The sequence below is a fragment of the Bison bison genome, unplaced genomic scaffold, assembly GCF_000754665.1.
Source record: "Bison bison bison isolate TAMUID 2011002044 unplaced genomic scaffold, Bison_UMD1.0 scf7180017864383, whole genome shotgun sequence".
Lineage (NCBI taxonomy): Eukaryota > Metazoa > Chordata > Mammalia > Artiodactyla > Bovidae > Bison > Bison bison.
The window spans coordinates 2,639,473-2,639,935 of NW_011494955.1; the positions used below are offsets into that span (position 1 = coordinate 2,639,473).

At 57.5% G+C, this 463-nt stretch overlaps 1 protein-coding gene across 1 annotated transcript in view; it reads right to left on the reverse strand.

Moving 5' to 3' along the window:
* Nucleotides 1-258, reverse strand: part of RND1 (Rho family GTPase 1) — a 7,093-nt gene extending 6,835 nt beyond the window's left edge. Inside the window, exon 1 of the mRNA XM_010857741.1 lies at nt 47-258. Coding sequence (XP_010856043.1) covers nt 47-166 — 120 coding nt within the window. The 5' untranslated portion in view covers nt 167-258. The remainder of the gene's footprint in view (nt 1-46) is intronic.
* Between the last annotated feature and the right edge of the window lie 205 nt (nt 259-463).

Here is a 463-nt window from a genome sequence, read left to right on the forward strand (position 1 = left end):
AGGCGGTCAAGAGGAAAGGTGGCCAGCGGGCGGGCGAGCAACTCACCTCGGGATAGCAGTCCTTCGCCAACACCTGTAACATTGCTGTCTTCCCACATTGCACATCCCCCACCAGAACGAGCTTACATCTGGCCACGACTGGCTGGGGGGCCCGTCTCTCCTTCATGGCTGCAGCCTCCGCGGGAGCTGGACTCGGAGAGGGTTATGCCAGGTGCGTCTCAGTACACTACCACCCGGATTCCCTGCCTCTCTCCAACTGAGAAAGAGGCCAGTACGGCCACCTTATATTGCCCTGGCTGAGCCAATCACAAGAGAAGGCGGACTCTGTCACAGCCAATCCCTGAAGTGGGATCCCCTCTAGCAGCCAATGGCAGGAGGATCTGAGTCAGAACCCTCTTCTTCCCTTCCCTTTCTCTTAAAGCTGCACCGTTTCTTGCTTCCTCTGAAAGGGAATTCCCACGTT